At 40.7% G+C, this 20,054-nt stretch overlaps 1 protein-coding gene across 3 annotated transcripts in view; it reads right to left on the bottom strand.

The window, feature by feature from the left end:
• Positions 1–20,054, bottom strand: part of PTPRT (protein tyrosine phosphatase receptor type T) — a 796,626-nt gene that overhangs the window by 221,222 nt on the left and 555,350 nt on the right. For all 3 annotated transcript variants that reach the window (XM_042980385.1, XM_042980383.1, XM_042980384.1), the window contains exon 11: positions 15,039–15,312. In XM_042980385.1, coding sequence (XP_042836319.1) covers positions 15,039–15,312 — 274 coding nt within the window. The remainder of the gene's footprint in view (positions 1–15,038; positions 15,313–20,054) is intronic.

Genomic DNA, 20,054 nt, shown 5'->3' with positions numbered 1-20,054 from the left:
GGAGAATAATTGAGTAGACTAATATAGCTACATCATGAAATACTATGAAGCTACAAAAAAGAATGATCTCTATGAAATAATATAAAGTGATTTTCAGGCCTCCATGGTATGTCACCTTTTTTATAAGAGGAAATAAAATATATGTGAACTTCTTAATTTTTTCCAATAATTTACAAGAAACCAATGACACTGATTTCCCACAGGGGATAGTGGGAATGGGGGGGAAAGAAATGGTATGTACCTTTCTGCATACACTTCTTTTGTATAGCTTACACTTTTGGAACCATGTTGCAATGTTTTACATATCCAAAAAAAAAAAGCAGTAAGAATGGGGAAAGGGGCAGGTACCTGGGTGGCTCAGTTGGTTAAGTGGCCAACTCTTGATTTCAGCTCAGGTCATGATCTCACACTTGTGAGATCAAGCCCCACATTGGGCGTGGAACCTGCCCAAGATTCTCTCTCTCCCTCTGCTCCTCCCCCCGTCTCAAAAAATAAATGGGTAAAATGAACCCAAAATTAGTAACAAAGATAACCAAATAAACCTAACTACATTCCCAATAAACAACCGTACCTTAGAGAAAGAAAAAAGAACCAACTAACTCTGAACACAATATTTTGTACAGCCCATCTATAAGTCTATGTTAAATCCTAGTTAATTGGTTTGTTTTACAAAGTGATATAGGTTAGTAATTCTGAAAATAATTTTTAGGTATTCTAGGGTTGAGTGAATAAGGAAACATGTTGAGAATAATTAAAATTTCTCACTGCCAGAGAAGTGAGCTGAAATATGGGAGGGGTGAAGACTGAAATGAATCCTGTGATGTCAGACTGGAATTAGGGCTATGATTATAAACTCTTGGTTTTTAATACAGAGATTATTATTAACTGGCTAGGCAGTCAGAGAGGCAGATAGATATAGGAAAGTATATAGGTACATGTATATCTTGTATTTGTTTTCACTGTGAGAGCCAGAAGCAATAATACCCATCAGCAACAATACTCAGCAGCTCTGAGATCTTGGTTTCTAAGTACCATTCTCTATTAAAGGAATTGGAGTTGGTGCACAAAAAGCACAATAAATCGTACCAGAAAAATAAAAAAAAGTTTCCAAGAACTTATGGGGACATATCACAAGGACAAAGGTACTTCTCTGAAGGTATACTTCTTATATTTGCACGATCTGGACAGAGAGACAAATGAGAGCCACAAACTGCTTACTTAAATGCTTAAATCAATAGATCAAACTAATGACCTGTTAAATGAGATATACTCGTTCCATCCTACTTTGGCAAATGCATCTGTACATAAAAACAAAAATCAGAAGATACATGCATAGTTTTCACCTGGCTATAAGTCAGCAAAATATATCTTAAAAAAAAAAGGGATATAGGAACTGACTAGAAGGGGCTCCCACTAAGACTGGGACAATCTGAGCATAAAAATAAATAATAATGGCAATAGGTTATCATGGACTCAGTACAATCAGAATCTGTGAGTTTTCACTAATAGAAATAAATAATACATTAAAAACAAGGGAGAAAGGAGAGCCCATCCTCACAATAGATGTTAACCAATACATAAATTATCATGGAATGAGAAAAAACATCCTCTGGCAAACATCTTATCAAGAATTGATTCAGACAAGAATCATCAACAAATGCTAAAACTAAGGGAAGAAAGTTTAATGAAGAACAGGATGTTTACCTAGTGTAGAAATAAATCCTCACAAAACATGTATACATTAAAAAGAAACAGTAACTTTACAGTGAGGAAAACCTTGGTGGAGAACACTTTAAGGATCAACTTTAACATTACCTGTAATGGCACACATGGATATAAAGTGCCTCCTGATATGATGCACTGGGAAGAATTCAATACCACTTTTGTAGTATTCCTGCCAAAAAAGGCATAACTTTAATCTAATCCCAAGCAAACCCAACACGGGGACATTCCGCAAAATAACTGGCCTATCGTAATTTTCAAGACTCAAGGTCAAGAGAGCCAAGGAAAGGCTGAGATATAACGAATCTAAAGAGACATGACAACTAAATGTAACAAGTGATCCTGGGCCAGATTAAAAAAACAAAAACAAAAAAATCTGACATAAAGGACATAATTGAGTCAAGTGGCAAAGCTGGGACTAATGGTATTACATCAACATTAATTTCCTGGGAATTGTATTGTACTGTATTGGAAATGCATGTTGAAGCATTTAGGTGTAAAGGGATGACAGATCACTGACTGACAGATTGATAGATAGAGTTGGGGAGACAGAGAGAGAGAATGGAATGGTAAAGCAAATATGGTAATCTGTAAGCAATTAGGGAGCTAGGGTGGTCTATGAAAGCTCTTTATGTTATTCTTGACACTTTTCTGTAAGTTTGAAATGACTTTGAAACAAGGAGTCAAAAATATTTGCCAGAGTAGAGGGAGTGAATTGGGGTAGATCAAAGAAGACTGGTAATGGGTTGATCATTGTTGAAATAAGGGGCATACAGAAATGAGTCTATGATACTCTTTATTTTTGTACAAGTTTGAAATTTTCCATATTAACAAATTTCTTAAAGGGAGAGAATATTTTTTTTGCCACATCCTGAATATATTGTGTTCTCTTTGTCTCAGCTATCACCACCTTTCTCTACAGCCATTATCTCTTTCCTAAATGGCTGCAATAGCTTTCTGTCCACTCTACCTACAGCCTTTCTTGACCCTGATAATTCATGCCTCTCTGTAATCTTTTAACTGCCTAGGACAGATCCCACTAATCCCTATTTAAACTCTCCAATGGATTCCTGGTAGATTAAGGGTAAAACCCCAGCTCTTCCCCTTGATTGTTACTTCCCTGCATAAACCAACATTGCCATTTCTTCTTTTTACTACTTTCTCCCTCTAGGCAGATTGCTTTTGTTTACAATCCCTGAACCTACTCAATTCATTTCGTCCTCAGGGCCTTTACATTTGCTGTTCCCTCTGCCTGGAATCTCATAATCTTCATGTCCTGATCATTTGAGTTTTGTATCTGTCACTTCCTCAAGATGCCTTCCCTGATGGTTCCACTCAATTGCCACACTCTCCATTCACCCTCTATCATAGATCATTCTTTTCTATTCTCACCCATCCTTACATGAAATTGTAATTTTTATGAACTTTCCATGCTTCCCACCAGATATAAAGAAAGACCATGAAGGCAAGAGACTTGCTCATTCTTTTCACTGATGGCACAGTACCTGGCACATACGGATCATGCCATAAAAAATGGGGGATGTTAGACATTCAAATTCTAGTTTTGTTTTTCACTGGTTGAGTGAACTTGGGTAAATCCCTTGGGCAAATCCCTTGGGCAAATTCCTTAATCTTTCTGAATCACACTGTCCTCATCTATGGAATGGTAGCAATACCCAATGCACATCTCACTGGGTTGAACAAAATTTTGAACGCACATGTGCCTGAGAGATGCAAAGAAGTAGACATGCATGGCTTTATTATTATAATGAATTGATACTGGGATTATTGACAAAATCATGTTCCCTGTCTAAAAGAGAATAAATTCTAAGCTTTTAACTATAGCCTGCTAAGTCCTCCCACCCCTCATTATCTGCTTCCTGTCTTTCTCTCTCTGGCCTTCTATCTATATCTCAGAATCAATCCTATCAAATCTTCCCAAATCATGGAATGATACAATTTGGGCCTCTGCTCAGATGCTTCCTCTATAGGACACGCTCAGTCCTCTGACCTATTGTCTGCATGAGAAATACCCACTTACCTTCAAAATTCAAATAAATTGTCATTTTTTTTCTATGAAACTTTTCCTAAGTACCTTCTCATCCCCTCCATCTCCAGGCTTCCAGGGGTACAGTGGGTACTCCACCAATGAGACCCCTGATATGGTTTATTGTACACATAAACCTATTGTACACATTTGTTTGCATGACTGTCTTTCCCACTGTACTGTGCGTTCTCCAGGGCAGGAACTGTACCTTATTTACCTGTTTACCTGTGTATCTCCCCACCAGATCAGAGCAAGCCCTTAATAAATGGCTGTTGGATTTTTGCTGCCACCACCACCACCATCAGCAGCAGCATCTCCTTACAGAGGAGAGAATGGCCAATGATGACACAGTTTTGCAGAATAAACAAATGCAGATAAATGGGGGAGACCGGGTTCAAGTCATGGCTCTGACCTTGGGCAAATCACTTCCCCACTCTGGACAACAGTTTCTTTTTCTGTTGTAAGAAGGGCACCGTATTATCTATACACTCCCTTTTAAAACTACATTTCATGCTTCCCATTCCTCAACACCAGAATTATACTCTAATTGGGATGTCCAAAGTGTGGTTCTTGGGCCTCATGGAGAGAGCGTTAGACCTTCCACAAGGGACTGGGAACTCCCAGGTCTAAACCAACAGAAGCTAGAGCCGTCCTTCATGCCTCCCTGCACAGCTCTTATCTGACCTTAATGATCACGGCTCTCTGTGAGAGATCCTTTGAGCTGTAATTACTAATTGATGTTTGTAAAGTCTTTGAAATTCTCAGGTGACAGATGTAATCAAGGGCCAATTTATTATGATAATTGTTATTAGTACAGCTCCTCATTATTTGTTGATGTTAACGGCAGGGCCAGCAGGTGTTTCAAGATTAAGCAGGGGATTGAGGCTGGCCATATCTGGGCAGAGAAAGAGATAAATGTGATGTGTGGGGGATCTGAGGTCTTTTAGAGACCCTGCTGATTTCAGTCTAGTCAGATTCCACTTTGTGGGGTAATGAATCAGCATCAAGGCACTAAATGTATAAGGCTGCCTAATGGCATGTTTACATGTTCATGTTCAAACCCAGCTCGGTCTCTTGCTCCTGGAATGTGCTTCGGCACATCCTCAGTCTTGGCTTGCTCCTCTGTTAAATGAAGATACATCCAGTATGAATTTACACTTGCTGTGTAATTGTGCAATTTACACTTGCTTGAGGCAAGGAAGAGCGGATGTGGGAAGACCAGTTGGGAGGCTGTTGAGGTTTCCCAGGCACAAGATGATGATATTTAGGATGAGGATGGTGACACTGGAAATGAGAAGAATATGTGGATTGAAGAAAACTTGAGTGTCGAACCATTAGCATTTGGTGAGCAACTGGATACAGCAAGTGAGATGTCTTGGGCAACCCAGACTTCTAAGATAGGAAAGACCCAGGGATCTTTTTGGAGGGGAGGAATGAACAATTCAGTTTTTAAGAAGTCATTGCTTACTATCTCCACCAGTCTCATGTAGGTTTGGTTTATGTGACTCTCATCAACTCTGCAGCCCAATAAATTGAGTTAATGGGCAAATCTGGGGGACATGATGTAAAGGTTGGAACATGACCAACATTCAGTTTCCAGGAAGGACTTGCAGAACTGCCCACTTGTTTCTCTGTAAGTACATTTCTAACCTCCCTTTGAAATCTCACTCTTCCTGTCTCCTCGATGTATCCAGTGTGCCAACTGGTGTCTTTGCACACTTTGGACTTCACTGATTTTGTTTCTCCTCCCTTAATTACCTCCTCCTGAACCCTATTCCCCATCTATTCAAATTTGATTGATGGATTTCAAAAGCCTGTGCACCCTCTGATTTTTCGTGTCCTTTCCTTAGTACACCTCTATACTCTGCCTCATATATATCACCTGTGACATTCTAGTAATGATAGCTGACACTAACTCAGTGTTTATTGCAAGCCAAGCACCATGATAAGCATTTTTAATGCATCTTCTTATTTAATATTTACATTTTGATAAAGTTGATACTATGGGCATAAAAATTTTCCGAATGAGAACTTGATTCATAGAGTCTAAATCACTTTCCTAAGGTCACATGGATGGTCAGTGCCAACCTATGCAACAGACTCTGTACCAGGTATGTTCATCAATAATGCCTAGGGAAAAAAAACTTTGAGATCCATTAATTTATTTAATGGAATTAATTGATGGCATTAATGCTATTGTACAGCACAAGAAACAAAATCACTGAGTGTAAATGACTCCATTAAAGTTCAATTTAATATTGTATCACAATGTTGATTGGGAAGCAGAGACAGTATGGTATTGGAGTAGAGACAGTGTTGAGTGTTGGAGTAGAGATAGTATGATATTGGCCAGTATCTCCTCAGGGCCCCTTATGTAAGAATATACATGATAAATCTCCCTTCTAGAGTCTCCCATGGAAAGTATGTATGCTTCTTTTCATGAAGACAAGCTTTGCAAATCTGCCATACATTCCTTTTTGCCTTTGCTTCCAGGAAGCTCAGGAGGTACAGCTAATGTTCTATTTCACTAACCACCTATGTTAGGCCTCTAGTGTAATGACAACGTTTCTTCTGCTAAGATTCTTGAGCTAATTTTAAATTTATATTAAGTCAGTATGCATACGTATTCACATATATACACACATAATTATATACACATGCTAAAATATGTGTATTATGCATACATACACATATGCTGAATTTGCACATGTGTGCATGCACACATACACGTATATGTGATATCTTCATTCAAAAGGTGCTTAGGAATATGAATAAAGTTATCACGATCTATTATTTATTCCTTACAAAGACTCCGGGGAGCTTGGGAGGGCATATCTTGTCCCTACTTGACAAATGGGGAAACTGAAGTTTAGTAGGCAGGTATTCATTTCATGAAGCTGAAAAATAGCAGAGCCAGTTTTTAAAGTCATAGATCCAGTTTCCAAATTCAGTGGTATCCCAACTTTTTCACCATTTGGAGGCCAATTGGGCCAAACTTCATAAGGACCCTTGGTTTGCAAGGGGCCTGATGGAAGCAGAAAGCCCTGCTATGTGGAAACTTAGGTTGCTATTTCCATGAGCCTTTTGAGGGCTGGGGGCTGGAGCCTCAAGACCCGGACTGACAAGATTATCAGCTATCAACATTTGGGTAACCTCCATTTCCTTTTCCAAATGAGTCTAAAGTATCTTTGTGTTGAAAGGAAAATGTTCTTGGTCCCTCAGGTCTCATACCATGATAATAAAATCTGTAGGAACTAGGAGTGAGTGAAAAAATAAATTAGCAACCTGGGAGAGCTCATTTTGGTATTTGTACAAGGTGACACTCAGGGAATTTCTCTCTCACTTAGTAAGAGAAGTTTGAGCCCCAACAGGGCTTCAATAGAAGTTCAGAACTTTTAAGAGCAGGTGCTAAGGCTCACATAGTAGAAAGGAGCTTAGAGGTAGGTATGCTCAGGAGGCTGGGTGATCCCCAGGATCTGAGGATTGGGAAGGAGGACTGGGCTGGTTGATGGCGGCAGGCAAAGCAGGCTCTGGTGACAAAGCAGGACTTGGAGGGGCACTGACCAGGCCTAAGTTTTCCAAAGTGGTTATAGAAAGGTTTTGGTGATAACCCTGGCTTCCAAATGTCCATTTCAGTCTCCCTCTCTACTTTCACTCAGCTGCGGCAGAGCTGATACAATCCAGAGACAAGTTCCTAACGTAGGACTATGGTAACAAGTCAGTAAAATAATACGTGGAGGTCTTCGGTTCACAGTTTTCTGATACTTTGGCAGCAATTGATGGGTGGGAGAGATCTAAAGTTTTCTGAGGCCTCTCAACCATACTTCATGGTAGACTTGGAAGAACCACTGCCTTTCAAAGTGGAACAGTGTCAACAGGGAGTATTAGACATTTCTTTACCATGTATCGATGGAGAGAAAATGAGAAAGCTGTTACTAAAATCCCTTCTTCAGTATGAAGTAACTGAGATTCTATGAGATTGTTGGATGCTCCTGGCAGTCTATTCATTCACTGATTTAAATGGAGTCGCTTTGTGAGACCAATTGGGAAGTAGCACAGGTGATAGCACCTTCTTAGTGTCTGGGATGCAGTAGGAGCACAATAATAGAAAGTTCTCAGGATCTGTAATAGGAAATGGACAGGTGCTTCAAGATTGAGTGTATCATGGGAATTTTATGGAAAAGTTTCATTATGGGCAATAATAAGGAAGTGTGGTGGTCATTAAGGATGTTCTCAAATACCTTAAGTTCACATTCTTGGCACTTGGCTGGAATCAGCTGCCTCATTGTTTTTGAAGTTAAGCATGGCCGCATAAATAGCCCTGGCCAATGAAATGTCCAAGTGCTGGGTATCATTTTGTGTGGAAATTTTTTAGAATGAGTGCCCTTTTGCCACATTTCTCTTCCTCTGCCTTGGTGATTGTGTAAGCATATGTCAAAATGGACTTTCCCTTAGCCTCAGCCCCCTGAGTGACTATGATGAACAGAGTCCTTCTGCCGACCCCTCTGGACATGCAGAAGGAATGAACAATATTTCTTTTTCTGATAATACATGGATATTTCATGGTTGTTTGCTACTATAGCATAAATTAGTTTGTCCTAACCAATACAGGGGTTTTCTTATAAATTCCCTGATTGGAATATCTAAAACCCAAGTCATGACATACCCCTGTATTATCTTAACCCTAACCCATCTGAGCTTGGGCCTCCCCTATCTTCTCATTCCATGGTCCACCTGAGCTTTCCTCACGTGACAAATGAGAAGTCACTAAAGGAGACAAGTGAGAAGTCACTAAAGGAGAAATAGAATCAGGAAACGGGGTTGGGAGGGGCAAGATCACTCCCCAAAGGCAAAATCGATTATGTCACAAGATTCAACAAGAACAGAGGTCAGACTTGGACCATGTGTGAAACATTAAACTAATAAAAATAAAGCCTGAAGTGAGGTTATGAAGCAATTAAGTGATGGGTGAGTCAAGACAGTCAACAGCTGCCACATAGACATAGTTCCTGAGGTTAGATAAGGACGCTCCAACCTTCCCCTGCCTCAGGAGAGGAGCTTCAGGAAAGCAGCAAAAAGGAAAAGAACTTGGGCGGGGGGGGGGGGAGGTAGGTCATTCATCTTGAGATGTTAAGCAACAGCACAAGTTCACATCATTGGAAATAGCCCAAATTAAAAGCCAAGTCTGTCTGATGACTACCTCTCAATTCTTTCCACCCCACCATGCCTCAGAAAACCAATCCACGTACAAACATTCTTTTAACAGTTTTTGGACACAACTAAATATAGCTCCTTCCAGTACTCAGAGACGCAGAACTCTCCATAACCACACTCTACCTAGATAATCCTCACTATTATAATGTGATTACACTGCAAACATGAGGACCCCTTCAAAATAGCATCTGGCTTCCAACTGCTCTCAAGAGGCAATTGAGTTCAGGAGCTGGAAGAGAAAGCGAGAGAATGAGAACAATCACCCTGTACTTCCCAATTCTCTTATTTAGATCACCATTTGGCAGAGGCATCATCCAGGTTAAATGTGCTCCTACATGATGAAAAAGATATGGCAAGGAAAGAGTTTTCTCTCTGCATAAATATAACATGCACAACAACCCTGCCCAAGAAAAGGTGGCTTCTGGTGGATATTTGCATGAATTTGCCACACTTGTTTTGCATCCAACCGTTAATTATGGTCCTTTCAACTTCACAATTATGGCTAATGGTGGTGGGGATGTAGAGAACAGTAGATTCAGCAGACCTCATTCTGGGAGGAGTGGGGGAGAAAACAATGCAAAACTGCACCCACCTGCTGTTTACAACTGAGACAGTTACTCTGGGTACCATTTGGAAGATGTGGAGGAAATCAAGGCTGCCCAGGAGCCTGGAGCTTGGGAAATGAGACAGCTGGGGAAAAGTCTTACTGCTATGATGGAAGGAAGGTCCTCCAGGGGCTCATCTGTCTATGGTGAAAATAGCTCAGAACCACATCTCTCATGCCACACAGAATGGAAATTCAGACTGCACTGACACTTACTTGGTATCTTTCAGAATTCAAGATCTTTTCTCATTTAATCTTCAAAATGACTGTGTGAGTTTTATATTACCGTAAGCAAGAAAACAGACTCACAAACAAGAAACAGTTCGAAACAGTTCATACTCTCATTCATTCACTCATGCAACAATCATCAAGTATCTACTATGTGTTAAATATTGTATTTAGTATGGAGAATACAGAGGCAAACAAAACAGAGCTGCTACCTCCGGTAGCTCTCAGTTTAAGGATGAAGGCATGCACTACGCAAAAATAAGTGCAATTAAAAGTGTGCTCAGTGTTATAAAAAAAAAAAAAGAACAGGTTAACATGTAAGTGAGTACTGGCATGGACAGCTCTTAGAAAATATAAATGCAAAGTTCTCAGAGGATGGGACATCGAAAAGGAGGCCTGAAAAATGAGAAGGTACTAGTTCTGCAAAGAATGAAGAGAAGAGACAGTCAGGTAGAATTACAGCTTGCATAAGGGCTCCAAAGTGAGAAAAATATCTTGGAATGTTAGGGAAATAATGTTTTAGAAAATGGTAAGGAGAGGAGGGGTAGTGAACATGTAGCAGGCATGGTCTAACTATCTCTGAAGTACAATTCTAGGTTCTAGGTATCGTTTTGAAGGAGGGCATTGGAAAAAAGGAGTATGTCTATGAAAGTACAGAACAAATAGGATTAAGAAGATAGAGAAAATCATTCCAAGTGAGAAACAGAAGTAACTGCATGTTAGACATCAATAAGATATAGCCTGGGTGACCAAACAAAGATGGTAATTGGTACTGTCTTATTTTCTCCAAGAGGCTGACATGGGAAGAAAGATTTGATTTGTTCAAATAAATACAAGTGCCCAAGAGTACAGAGTTAAGAAGAACAAATTTGGCTTTATAGAAGGAAGAAAGTTCTAATAATTTTACCTGCTCCACAAAGGAATCAACTCTTTCCCTCCAGAGAATTGCAGTGATCAAGCTGAGGTTCTATAATGCCCTGCCAAGCACACCTTATTGGAGATTTCTTTGTAGGCTGCTGGTCTGCATTAGATGACACTGCAAAATTGCCCAGTTCTAAAATGATATAATAGGTCTATGATATAGCCATATCCAAAATAAATGGTTACAATATGGCTTGATTCACAAGAAAGACTGGCACTGAGGAGTCAGAACCAAGGACAGTGCTCTAACAGCCAACACTGCCCTTGTTCTCCATAAGAAAGCATCAATGGCTAAATGTGATATTACTAATCTGATCAAAATTCCCAGTAAAAGTGCCTGTAAACAATCCACACTTCAGGAAAATACCTGCAAGGTCTCTGAGCACCATGCCTCATGATGTACATCATACTTGGGCTCTCCATTGTGTTTACAGAGATGGATTAAAATACTTCCACATTTATGTAGATTACTGTAGAATTTACAGAATATCCTTATCCTCATCCCATTAATATTCAACACAGATCTTATGTCAACATTTAATGAGTGAAGAAATGCCTTTTTTTGACGTTTGGTATGCACTTGCTAGAGGTTTACTTAATTAATTAATCAATCATATGTAACTATTTTTAATAGCTTACTTAAAATCAGAGTTATTAGGGTTTTGTGTGTAGGTAGTCTGATTGCACAGGCTGGATATTTATCCAGTCTGATGAACTGAAAAAAAAACTCTATTTAATATCCATAGAATAAATATACCTGGACCCTAAAATTTTCTTACCCCATTCTGATGAAACTTGCAGGTAGGGTTGGGAGCAATAAAACTGATTGACAGTAAGTTATTCAATCTGGCCAACGACTATCCTGCAACAAATGGCCATTTTTTGCTTTCCTTTAATTTGTTTTAATTTAATGTGATTTGGCCTCATCCTTTGTTTGGTTTTAATCTTCTAGTAATATGGAAATAGCTTGATCCAAGATATTTTTTCCTCTTTAAAGAGGGGAACAAAGAACCACTTAAAAGAATCAAACCTGGTACTTTTGTCTTCTGGCTTGCTTTATAGTTGCTGATTTTCATCACTTACAGTTTCATCACTTACAGTTTCCTTTGCTTCTCCCCATTTTCTTTGTAGATTGTTGTTTCCTATTTTTTTAAAGGTTAGATTGGAAATCTGCCTTTATGTTTAAAAAAATTTACTTTTCAAAAATTCTCAGTATCAAAAATAAAGTAGTTGCTATTTGTTCCATCCTGTCTAAATTGGGGAAATTGGCAGATTTTTATTTACACTCATCAATCCTCCAACTCTTTCTCAGTTTGTGTTGACATAACAGCAGATTACAGACCTTGATTAGAATTGTTAATTCCTTACATCTTCTCTTTAATTACTTTTTTATATTAACCTTCTCTTTTGTAACATATTTATAGCAATTATTTAGCATTAACACTATGTTTAGTTAATTTCCAAGTTCAGTGTTGGTCTTTTCATTCTACATTTCTCTGTTCTTGATTTCTTTATTTTGATTCATTGCTTGGTCAATTGCTCTTTGAATGATTTATTAGAGGCAGAGCATGCGGGAGCCCCTGGATACTGAGAATGTCTTTCTGATGTATTTACACAAGAACAACAACTGGGCTGATAAAGAATTTGTGGGTTATAACATTTTCTCCTCAAAAATCCTCCAGGCTTAACTGCATTGTCTGCTGCCCTTTATGAGATGGAGAAATCTGAGAGGGGCTGGCAGAGATTTGTTAGACTGAGAATGGCTTTTCTGCTCCTATGACTCTTTAACTTAACTCTTTTCGGTATAACTTAATACTAAATACAGTAATTTGAAATAGTGTGTAGTTTTTTCCTTGTCAGAAAAATACAACATGCTGAGCATCCAGCTCCCACAGCTCTTCCTCTGCTCCTTTTTCTGTTTCCTCCTGTTCCTCTGTCCCTCTATGTTTCCCTCAAGACACCTGGCATAAGCACCCATCCAATTCCTTTCCTGCAAATCTTAGTTCCAAAACGGGAGCACACATGGTGTGGGATGGAAGGCATAAGTAATTAAATGGCCTTGTTCATCCAGAAGCAGTAGTAGAAACTACTTCCTGGATGAGGTAGCTTCAGAGTGGGGTGACTTCTTTCCCAATGGCAAGCCTCCTTCCTTGAGGAAGTAGTCTACTGTGTGAAGTTTGTAAAGCCAAACCTCCCACGGTTCTCTTGCCTCACCTGCTTGTTCCACTCAAGGCCAACCACACTTGGGTTGGGGAATTCCTCCTGGGGTCCATTTGTCTCTATAGACTTGGTCTCCAGCTGGGTTTCTATTAGAGTCATGGTAGGAATGTGATATAGAGTGAACTGAGTACAGCTGCTACTCTTCTTCACAGCATGGAAACCCAAACAGCACCTCTTGACATGTCGCCAAGAGCAGAGAAAGCCACACCTTCTCAGAATTGTGCTTGACCAACAAACTGGCCAGTCTGGGATGCAGAGAAACAGAGACAAGATGGGCCCCCAGATGCTTTCTGCCCATCTTTACGTCTTCTTCCTCAATACGTCAGAGTGCTTCATGCAGAGGAAATACCAGATGGACAGATGGAAGGCAGTCTGGCAGCTTCTCTTTGTAGTTTTAGACTCTGAGGAATGTTGCTTGGGCAAGTAATAAATGCAGAACTGAAATACCAGTGTGGAATTTAAATGGGTATGTGGACATTTAAAATGTTAATTAGTTCCTCAATCCAGGTTTCTCATAAGGTAATGACTGCCACTGACAGACTAAACTCTCTATCTCGGCCACCAGAGCCTACAGAGGCTGTTCAGCACACACTTCACCAAATCTTGCTTTTGTTTCAGCTTTCCTTCCTCCAGTGAGTTTCTCACTTCTCCAGATATACCATGGAACATGGCACACACCAGACTCCCTTATGTTAAGAAAAGGTCTTGCAGGGGAGGGGAGGGTTGCGCATACTATGTAATCTTAATATGAACTATAGGGCTTAGCTTATATCAGTATTTGTTGTATATTTGTTGAGTGAAATATGGCAACCTGAGATATATCCACAAAAGCAAAATGGGAAATACTTGTGTCATAAGAGGAACTAAAGATATTTAGTTTGCAGAAAATAAGACCACCTGGGTGTATCTGAACAGAGGGGAAGTGGATGGTAGGAAAGATCTTATGTAACTGAAAGAATACCACCTAAGAGGGTGATTGCATTGGTTCTCTTGGGACCTAAGGGTATGGACCAAGAGCATTGGGTAGAACCTATAATAAGAAACATATTTTGGGGCACCTAGGTGGCTCAGTTGGTTAAGCGTCCGACTTCAGCTCATGTCATGATCTCACAGTCTGTGAGTTCGAGCCCCGTGTTGGGCTCTGTGCTGACAGCTCAGAGCCTGGAGCCTGCTTCAGATTCTGTCTCCCTCTCTCCCTGCCCCTCCTCCACTCATGCTCTGTCTCTCTCTGTCTCAAAAATAAATAAAAACATTAAAAACATGAAAAAAAAAAACATATTTCAGGCAGTACAATAGAAGGCTTTCTTAGAGCCACCGACACCCCAAAGATCGGTAAAATTACCACATAAAGAAGTGAGTTCTTGGTCATTAGAGATATTCAAGAATAAGCACTAATACCAGTTAACTGTGATGTTGTAATGTTGATTGTTTTATGTGTAGGGGGAGAGAGGTAGATATTTGGTGACCTTTCCCATCCTTTTCAGCCCCGTGATTTTGTGATGTTATGACTGGTATCCCATCTTGACCAAAGAAATATCTGACACTAAAAAAGTTTCCCTTGTCTTTGGGAGAAGAGAATATTTTCTAATGTGAAAATTTTCTATTGCTAATAATAAAAGAGTTAGTATTCACTGATTAACTACAACATGCTTAATGCATTCATAAATAACAGATAGGTATTTTATGGATGAGGAAATTAATCGTTAGATGGGCATGCAATGTTCCCAAAGGTGATTTGAAAGAACTTTTTTATCTTTTAATATTGAGGTTTGCAAATTTTTTCTGTAAAGGGTCATATAGTAAATATTTTAGGCTTTATGTGGCATAAAGTCTCTGTCTAAACTACTCAACTGTATTGGTGTAGCATCAAAAGCAGCCTTAGACCAAGTAAATGAAAGGCACTGCTGTACTTAAAAAAAAGTGTGCGTGTGTGTGTGTGTGTGTGTGTGTATCAGTCATGGGGCTGGATTTGGTCCACAGGCCTTAGTTTGGCAACCTCTGCTCTAAAGCCATGCTACTTCTCATTTGAGAATAGGAAAATACAATCAAGGCAAGAAATGGCCTTCATGGGGCCATACTTACTCCATTGGCTTTGCTGAGTGCCTGGAAATAGATGCTGTAGCTTTTCAGAGGGGAAAGAGGAGGGTTCCAGTATCCATTGTATGTCTTGTTGTCACCCACTGTAAATGGCTGGGTGACAGGCAGGTTGGCAGGCTTCAATTCAGCAGCAAAGTAGTGTAGAGAATCAAGGCTGGAGGCATTCCTATAGCTCACAGGCACCGAAAAACACTCAATGATATCAGCTGCCCTCCGTGATTTTTGAAGTCGCTCCTCCTTGACAACCAGCTGATAAACACTGAACAGGAAAGAGAAGCAGATGAGCAATGATCTGGAGGGATGCACTTGTTATTACCATTTCTGTCTAAAACTGAACCTCCCTCCTGAGTTTTAGAATTATAAACCCACTGCTGTGTAGAAATAGATCTCCATTTAGATGTCCCAAGGCCAGCTCACACTGGATATATCCAAAATGTAACTTGGTCCCAACCCCTACAAACCTGCCTCTTCCTCCTTCTACCTTTCTTTCCTTAGTGAAGGGTAGCATTGGCCATCAAGTGACCAGATATTGAGTCTGGGGCTCATTTTCAATTCCTACCTCCTTAGATCTCACTCTGCCCCTATAAACAAAAAGCCCAGTTGACATCAGCAATCTGCATCTGCCCCACCTCTTTTTCTTCCTTCATTGATAATGCTTAGGTTGGGCACTTCCCTACCTCTTCCCGGATTCAACTGGTCTCTTTACCTCTAACTTACCTGATAAACTAGTCAACTCATTGATTTTCCTAAACATATAAACATGGTCTCTCTTCAAACTCTTTCATAAGCTGTTATCCTAATGATATAATCTAAACTCCTCATCCTGGCACTGGGGACACTTGTGCCTGGCTTCCAGTCTGTCTTTCGGAAACTCTTAGTTTGGACCCCTCATTCCAGTGGATCCAGACAAACATCCTTGGGATTTCACTCCATCAGTTCATGCTTCCTCCACATGCAATGTCTTCTATCCACTTCTCTCTGGGGAAGCCTTTCCCTAAAGGCTGAGTCTATCTTTCATCTCCTCAATGAAGCCTGTCTAGACCCTCCCACTCTGAATGAGTTTCCCCCCACCTTAGTTCCCCTACAACTCACTAATGGATATCTTCTTGGGATTGTAAGAATATGAGCACAGGACTGTTTCTCTGGTTAGACTGTTACCTTTTTGGACAGTGGGAGTTGTGGCTTGGTTATTTCTGCATCATTTACCCCAACCCCACATTGCCCACTAGGTTACCTGATACCCCTAAAGTCATCACTGAATGCTTGTTCAAGTAAACCAAATTAAATTGAGTTAAAATTGAAAGTAGGCATGAAACTAAATATGACTGGATACAGAATCCCTAATCAAAATAAACAGTGAATACTCTGAGCTCCTGTCTAGTGATCGTGTACCATTCCCTTCAACTTGGAAGGAAGTCAGAAGGTACTAGTCTGTGAAGAGAGATGACTGAGCCTTTATTGAATACCAGCTATAGGCCAAATATGTAGGCTCCTTTTATAAAAGTTACCCTAAACGTTGGTGGATCTAGATGGCATTTTATTATCTCTTTGAATGTCCACAGTTTGTATCTCTCTGTAAATACTTTTCTTTTAGAAGATCTTTCTTGCAGAGCTCTCTGGACTCATGACCTAAGACAAAAGATCAATTGCCCAAAGAGTGCCCCCAGGAAATTTTTGTGAATTAAAGGTGACTTCAGCAGTCACCCAAACCAATCTTCTAAAAATGGCATAGTGAGATAGCACATGGTTTATGAAAATGGAGCACGGTGAGCGCTACCATCCTTCAATCAAGCCGTCCATCTAAATACACTTGGTTAAGAAACATAACTTGGACAAGGACAGAGGCAGAGGACTATTTCACTAAAATAAAAGGGTATAGAGGGACTAACCCAAGGAAACATGATACAATATGGCAGGGCTTCCCCTGAATCTCCTTGAGCATGAGGATCGTCAACAATGCAGATGGAAAAAAAATACACCATGTGAATGTTTGCCACACTTGGAAGACAGTGATACCTTGAGTGGAGGAGAGCAATAGCTCAGTGAGCATGTGTACTCTCTGATGGGCACAACTGGATGAGAACTCAGCAGCCCAGAGTGCAGGTGAGTGTCATGTGAGTGGATACGGCCACTTCTCTGGGAGGGCAGACTACATCTGAGTGTGAATAATGTCCAAATGAGCATCTGTAGGACCTGGGTGTCTAAAAACCGAGCGAACACATATACTCTTTGAATGAGTGTGACATTCAGATGAATGTGTGTGGACACCTAAATGTGTATGACATGTGAGTGCATCTAACATCCCAAAGTATATGTGTGTGTGACATCTATATGTGTTCATAAAACTGAAGTCTGGGGTGCCTGGGTGCCTCAGTCAGTTAAGCCTCCAAATCTTGATTTTGGCTCAAGTCATGATCTCTCAGTTTGTGAGTTCGAGCCCCACATCTGCACTGACAGTGCAGAGCCTGCTTGGGATTCTCTGTCTCCTTCTCTCTCTGACCCTCTCTTGGTTGTGCTCCCCTCTCTCAAAATAAATAAATAAATAAATAAATAAATAAATAAATAAATAACACTAAAAGTATGTATTAAAAAAATTGAAGCCAATAAATGTCTAAATTAAATCATGACTTCAGGGCACACTCCCTCCTCAACTCTGGGGCCCTTCTCAACAGTATAACCACTATGTTTATCAAGACAGCTAAGCTCAAAACAGTCTCTGAAAGACATCACCAAGACCCAAGACCCAAACCTAAAGGAGGGGTGTCTATAACAGTTTTCAGGACCTCCATTGCTTTACATATAACAGCAGTCTCAAGTAAAACTCTGAATCTTGCTAGAGTGCTCAGGACTGCTTGTTGAGGGTCTGACTCATGCAACTCTAATCTATGAGGAAAAGGGCAAAAGGCAATGAAGAGTGAAGGAGCAACAGTCTCTTGGGTCCATGTGTGGAGGCTTGCAGTAGGATCTAAAAGACTGAACTGGGCTTGGAGGCACTCAGCCTATCCAGCCTGCATGCCTTCCTGACTGGGTTGGGAGGCACTAACAGGCCCCACCTCTAGGAATGGGGTTTGCAAAGACCTGTGAGTCCCTGCTTTCCTCTGATGTCCAATCTATCCCTTACTATTCTTGGGTTAATCCCGTCCACATGAGAAGACCTCTGTCCTTGTTTCTAAGTTGAAAACTCTTGTGCCACCCCTGAGTCCTTTTGTTACCCTCTCCCTCTAAATTGAGAATCCAAAGCCTTGGAACTTCATTGGGGCCGGATCCCACTCCCGGACTCGCTTTCTGTTGTCCTTGGCCCTACTATGATGGGATGGATCACGCAGAGCCACCAGGCTGGCCTGAGTACTGCACATGACTGGCATGAGACTCTGTGGTCATGGACAGCTAAGCAGTGGGTCTTCACTGGGCTCTGACGGGTGAATGCTGCCAAAGGCTACAGAGGGAGGCAAGACATGTCTCCAGGGGCCAGCCCAGGATCCCGCCATCAATCTCACTACTGAGGACTCACTTGTCAATTCAACCAAACTCAGCAGCCAGATTACAGGTGAAGACACTGAGGCTGACAGGCTGAGTGCCCTGTGTCAAACTGTGGCAAAAGCAAAAAGCTAGACTTTCATTCACAGTTCAGTATCCTTTTCTTTCTCCATCTCCCTTCTTTTTCCATAAGCCAACAACATGTGACAAAGGACCTTCGGAGTAGTTTTTACTTGGCAGACTGAACTCCTTAGCTCTAACGGCTTCTTCTGAAATCATAAAGCCTGGCAAAGGATATCTGGGGAAGGGCGGGGTGGTGGTGGTTAAACCGTGTTGTCAACATACAGTTCGCATACAATTGGGATTAATGTGCTTGAGTGCAGCCAGCAACACCCTCAGGCCTACTGTGCCTGCAGCTTCTCCATTCAGAGGCAAATGTGCAACCATGGCCAGGAAGCCATAAACCATTTGGTAGTATAAATCTTTTTTCCAGTGGACCCAGCCCCTCTTAAAGATCAGGGGACTCTGATTAAGGAGGAGAATGGCACGTGTAAGCTGTGTAAGTGTCCTTTCCCTGATACGCACACTTTAGGAAGCAGGGGTGGGGTGGGGGGACAAGACAGTTTTTGTTTCTTGGGATAACTTCATTCTCATTGTCCTTCTCTTAGGAACATATTTATCTAAGCTCTTTATGGCTTGTTGGTAATGATAAAATCATACCTAAATGAGAAGAACTCCTCCAAAGTCATATCTCTAGTGCAAAAGAAGTGATTGAAACATATTCCGGAGCATTTGTGAACAGAAAGGATTTTTTTTTAGTAGAAAAATCCTGATAGTATTAGAGAAGAATAACAAGATGCTCACCTCACCACATACAGCATTTACCCCCACATTTCCCCATCCTGTGACATCCCCTCTATTTCTTCCAGTGAGAAGATGGACATTTGAGGTCCCAAGACCTCAGCTCATAGAGGACAGGTGCTTCGGAAACCTTGAAGAGTAAGAGGTGCGGGAATTCCTCTGCAGGTATTAGAGGAGGACCCTGCCACCGGGGCCTCATGGCCCCTCTGATTCCTGAGTTGACAGTCTGGGTGATAACTCATGCTCCTCTATGAAGGACCAGGGGCCTATCAGAGCCATCCATCAATCACTAACACATCCTATGGCCCCCTTTTTATATCTGAGGAAGAGATCTCCAGCAAGGTGCTATTACCCATTCAGAATACTTAAGTCAGGTGACAGACAGACAGGATGCTGTAGTTCACAGGTGAAGACTGCCAAGAATCAGAAAAGGGGACATTTAACACCCATGTTCTCCCATAAATAGGCTTCATAAATTTATATGATCAGTTCATACTGACACTGCCAATTCACATCCATTAACACAAGACTCTTCCTCACCTTCCCCATTGTGAATTTGTTTCCTACAGTGAAAACCCTGGTTTTTAATATCACTATTTTTTACTCGTTTACCCTGTCACACAATACACACAAAAGCATTTCAGAATTAACTCATCAACCAAC

This window comes from Panthera tigris, chromosome A3 (assembly GCF_018350195.1).
Source record: "Panthera tigris isolate Pti1 chromosome A3, P.tigris_Pti1_mat1.1, whole genome shotgun sequence".
Classification (NCBI taxonomy): domain Eukaryota; kingdom Metazoa; phylum Chordata; class Mammalia; order Carnivora; family Felidae; genus Panthera; species Panthera tigris.
The sequence above is the reverse complement of the archived record's forward strand: the minus strand, read 5'-3'. Positions and strand labels throughout refer to the sequence as shown.